Source organism: Merops nubicus, unplaced genomic scaffold, assembly GCF_000691845.1.
Source record: "Merops nubicus isolate BGI_N331 unplaced genomic scaffold, ASM69184v1 scaffold24127, whole genome shotgun sequence".
NCBI lineage: Eukaryota > Metazoa > Chordata > Aves > Coraciiformes > Meropidae > Merops > Merops nubicus.
Window position 1 is genome coordinate 5,464 of NW_008619918.1, and position 4,939 is coordinate 10,402.

The window sequence follows — 4,939 nt, forward strand, 5'->3', positions numbered from 1 at the left end:
TTCTCGGTCCCCCGCCCTCGCGGAGCCATGTCCTGCTACGACCTGTGCCTGCCCTCCTCCTGCCCCCGGCCCCTGGCCACCAGCTGCAGCCAGCCCTGCTTCCGTCGCTGCGGGGACTCCACGGCCATCATCCAACCCCCCACCGTGGTGCTCACCCTGCCCGGGCCCATCCTCAGCTCCTACCCCCAAAACACGACGGTGGGCTCCACGGCCTCGGCGGCGGTGGGGAGCTACCTGAGGTGCTGCGGGGTGCCCATCGCTTCCAACGGAGCCCGGGGGCTGGCCAAGGCTGGACTCTTGTGCCTGGGCAACGGGCTGTAGGGGTGTCCCCCAAGGTCACCCCCCCCTTCCCGACGACGCCGGCGGAGCGCCCGCGGCCGGGAGGACGAGCGAAGCGCGGGAGTGGGGAAGAGGACTAAGGAGATGCCCATGGGTTTCCCAACCCCTAGGGTCACCCACGGCCCCCCCCGGAGAGGAGGGGAGCTGGGTGAGCTTGTCACTCCAGACCTTGTCTCTGCAGACCTTCCTTTTGCTGAGCCTTGCTTTGTGTTTCCATGCAGATGTCACACCCCCCCGGCGGTTGCCCAAAATGCTTCTAGCAGGCTGTAGGTGGAGGATGATAGTCACGAGGTGGTGGGGCAGAGGAAGACCTTGTAGGGGTCAACTTGTCCCAGGGTGGGGTTTATCCATTTCTTTATCGAGCTCTGGAAATGCACTTCTCATACTCTGAACTGGTTTCTTCTCCTTCTCCTTCTCATTAAAGTCATGCTACATCATCGCCCGAGTCTTCTGGTGTTCCTTGTGCCTCTCCTCTGGAGGGGGTGACGTCCAACTCGTTGTCTGAAAAGGGATTTTCTGCTGCTCAGCTCCACAACGGGCTGACCTAAAGTGTGTGGTTTGCTGTGACTAGCCCAAAGGCAACTTTCTCAGCCTGGAAAGCTCTCCTGCTGCCCCACAGCAAGCACCTGCTCAGGGAGGACTTCCCACAGGAGCAGGCTTGTTGCCTGTCCCCTCCAGGAGGTGGGAACACAAAGGTTTGGGATTTTCAAAGGATATCATCAGACAATGACATTTCCCTCCATGTTTACCCTGCATTTTGCAGGAATTTTGTGGGGTCAGGGAAAAACACACAAGGAGGCTTCCTGGGGAATGCTCCTTTGGCCAGTCATCCTACACCAAACTCACCCAACATTTCCTGGGGGATGATAAAGAGTAAAAAATTCCTGAGATACACCAAGGCAAAACTGGACCTTCAAGCTTTAGGTTCTTCATTCTCACTCCCTACAACAGCATGTGGCCAAAGGGGCCTTGCACAAGCTGGCTCCAGCCTGGAGAGCTGAGTGAGGGGCGTGTGGCTCATCCACATCTGGTTGTCCCCTTAATGCAGCAGCAGGAGGGTTGTGTGCTGTGCTGCTCCATGCACACACAGACACCCCTCTGGGCAGGAGCTCTGTGGGTTACAGGAGCTGGGCACACCCCTGTCCCCGTGCTAGCTCAGCCTGGTGGCTCAAAGGGAAGGACATCCCACCCTGGATGCCTTTCGTCCTGTCCCGTGGCACCCCCAGCCCTGCCAGAGCAAGAGGGGTGCCTGTGATGTGAGAGGTGATGCCAGGCTACCCAGGTTTCCTCTGGGTGCAGAGCCCAAATTTCCTGAGAGCTGCCTTGGAACATGATCAGAGGTGTCTTGGGGAGAGGCAGCTTCATATTTTCAGGCACACTGAGTGTCATGGATGCTCAGACCTGTGGTGGAGCCACCAAGAAAGATATCCAAGCATAATAAGAGTAATGGCATGAAAAAGAAACTAGATTTTCTCTGTGTGCTGCAGATCCAGAGGCAAGAGCAGCAGCTGGACTGGTGCTCAGCAGGGAGCTTTTGCCAGGAGTATAGAGGACATGGAAAAACCCCATCCCTGACCACAGCACGGTGAGCTCCACGCTGAGCTCTTCCCACAACTCAAGATTTCAGTGGAACATGTCAGAGATTTGGAGAAGAATCGTTTTATGGGGAGGGGGATGAAGGTTTCTCTGGGAAAAGATGTCAGGCATTGAGTAAAGCCTCATTTTAAGACACCCTGTGTCACCAAGCAGAACCTCTTCAGCTGGTGCAAGAAGAACTAAGAGTCCTCCATGGGTATTGAGTCTTCTTTCCTATCTTAAGTGTTTTGGCAGTATGGCAATTTGCATAAGGTTTAGGAGTGTTTATAATGAGGGATTCTAATGAGCTTGAGAGCACGTTGGTTTGCCAAAGCCTTTGACCAAGCTCAACTGGTTTTATTGCCCAGGAGATCTTCACTGAGGTGCTTCTAATTTTGGAGAAAGGTTATGTGGCAATTAAGCAGTCAGAGCAGGAGATGATGGGTGTGGTTCCACATCCCTCTTCTTCACTGCTCGGGTGTTTTTCTGGGTGTCCAGGAATTCTTTGCAGCGATGGGATGCAAAATTCTCCTCAACATGGCAATGAGGAAGAGGGATGGATTTCCAGCAAAAGCTTCTTTAGAAGCACTTGGGGCTTGTGCAGCTGTTTCCCACCAGTCTGCTGCATAAAACAGTCCAGAATGGAGCAGGGGGAAGGAATAATAAAGAAAAAATAACACATTTTTTATGTGGCTTTTCACTGAATAACTCCACCAGTGAGGTTATACAGGCTTCTTTTTTTTCCCCTGAAGATCTGCTGTCTCCAAGGACACTAAAATCCACACAGGTCCTTGATTTGACTTGAAAATTGTGGTGCCTTAGTGCAGACAGAGTCAGGGAGGTGAGGACCTGGGTGCCCTGCAGGGCTCCCTTTCCTAAGGGACTCATGTCTCCCATGGGTGCTGTGACTCCCAGCTGGGAGCTGTGCTGTCCTGGCTCCCAGCTCAAGAGCTGTCCTGAATTCACTCCACCACATACCCCCCTCAGCCAACTCTTGCCCAGGGCAGGACCCTACCAACCTGCTGATCAGGCCCTAAAAATACAGGTTCCTTGCAAAGACAGGGCAGCCAAAGGCCCTGGTGAGGAACAGGGAGCTACATACCAAGGCTGAGATGAAAAATAATGCTTAGTGGGTGGAAGGAGGCACACGGAGGGAAATAACTGGGTCCTGGGGTTTGGTCCCAGCATTGCCTCCTCATGGCTTTCAACAGCAGCAGAAACATTGCCCAGAAAAGCCTGGAGCACAGCCCAGGTGAACCCTTCATCCATGGTTGCATCTGTTGAGTCTTGAGTCTTCTGCCCAGCTCCTATCTTCCCCTCACCTGCTCCTGTGCTTGGAGGAAACCTCCCTGCTGGCACTCAGCACCCTCCCCTGGCAGCAGACGTGGCTTCCTGGAGACCCCAAATTCCCTCAGTTTTCTTTCCTCTGTCCTTTGCTTGGGTAAAACTCCAGAGCACTGATTCCAGTGAGGTGCACCAGCTCAATGGGAAGGTGTTGGGGTAGCTCCTCATTGAGGGGTCACAGCCTTGGGGGTGTCAATCTCCTCTTTGGGGTGCATGCAACACGTGGGGACCTCCCACACGTGGCACAGGAGCTCGGGTGCCTTTGTGTCCTTGGAGAAGCCAACGGTGGCAGAGGGTGAGCATCTCCCTAGGGGGTGGGCACTTTGCCCCCCTCCTGAGGATGCAGGGGGCAGGGAGGAGGGGTGAAGTCGTGGTTTGAGTGGGAACAAGTGGAGAAACACAGAAGGTTGTGGTGGGTGTGAGTAAGAAGTGAGTGGGACCACCAGAGTGGAAGCTCCAGGGGGCATGGGGCTGGTGATAGGGGCGTGGGGCTGGATGCCTGCTGGCTCTACACAATCCCTGCTCATCTATCTGTGTCTTCTCTGCACATCCAGATGAAAATCCTGGTGACAGGCACCCCCTGTGCCTTGGCTGGGTTGCAAAAGGTGGATCCCACCCCAGCACTCGGGTGCCAGGCTGGGGGCAATGCCAGGAGGGTGTGCCAGCCTCAGCAGGTCCCTCATCCTCCTCGCTGAGGCAGGAACTGGCCAGAGCACTTCGGGACACACGTCCTGGAGCCAGACAGGTGGAGAAAGAGAGGGAGAGAGCCCCTGGAGCTGTGGGAATGGCGAGACTCTGATGGGGCTTGTTTGCCAAAGGCAAATCTCCTTCCTCGCCCACTGGAGCCTCGCCCTTCCCCACCAAGGCAGAGAGGGCACCAGCTCCTGGGCTTTAGGGAGGTGAGAGAAAAGAGTTGTGTGGCCTGGATAAGAGTGGGGAGAAGGCAGCACTGAGAGGACACCCCACCCTGGGCCCCCACGGGCTGATTGCAAGGCAGGGGCTCAGCACCCCCCTGTTTTTGGGGTCCTTGCCAGCGCCCCGCGCCAGCCTGGGGAGCCAGACAAGCCGTGGCTCCAGCCAAGGCTCCCGTCCTTCCCCAGGGCTGGAAATCCAATAAAGCAGGAAAATAACAGGCCACCCACACGTGTGAGTCACGGGAGGAGAGCCGGGCAAATCAAAAGGCTCTGGCATCCCGGGCTGGCCCTCCTGGTGCTGCCCCTGGGGCAAGCCCGTGGTCCTGGGGGCTCGCCCAGAGCATCCCCAGCACCCCGGCTCTCTGCACCCCCTTCTCCTCTGAGCTTCTCCCTCAGGGGGGCACAGCCCCTGGGGAGAGATGGGCACGAGCACGACGACAGCAGAGCCCAAATCCCAACGGTTTGCAGGCTCCTGCCAGCGGGGTGCCTGTGGATTTGTGTTCCAAGCTCCGTGAGTGTTCAAATTAAACAGTCAAAGGCTGTTAATTGGCCTTTGCTGAGGATTAGGTGCCTGCATGATTCCTGCAGAGGAGGAGGAGGGTGGTGTGGTTACAGCTGCGTGGGGTGGAGGTGTGGGTGCTGGGTGCAGGAGGCTGAAGGAGCTGAGCAGTGGGGGTTACATGACCTGGAAGAAATGGGGGTGCAGGTCCCCCCCCTGCCTGCTGCTTTCCAATGATATAATCAGCATCAGAGCCTTGCTGTGGGTG

The 4,939-nt window shown here is 56.3% G+C and overlaps 1 protein-coding gene across 1 annotated transcript; it reads left to right on the forward strand.

The window, feature by feature from the left end:
- Window positions 1-27: 27 nt before the first annotated feature.
- LOC103776467 (beta-keratin-related protein-like) lies at window positions 28-321 on the forward strand. Its single transcript, XM_008943977.1, has one exon. It carries the CDS (start codon window positions 28-30, stop codon window positions 319-321), a length of 294 nt encoding a protein of 97 aa, XP_008942225.1.
- The last annotated feature ends 4,618 nt before the right edge of the window (window positions 322-4,939 follow it).

Coding starts and splice junctions, on each gene's coding strand:
- LOC103776467 (XM_008943977.1), top strand. CDS start 28: ATGTCCTGCTACGACCTGTGCCTGCCCTCCTCCTGCCCCCGGCCCCTG.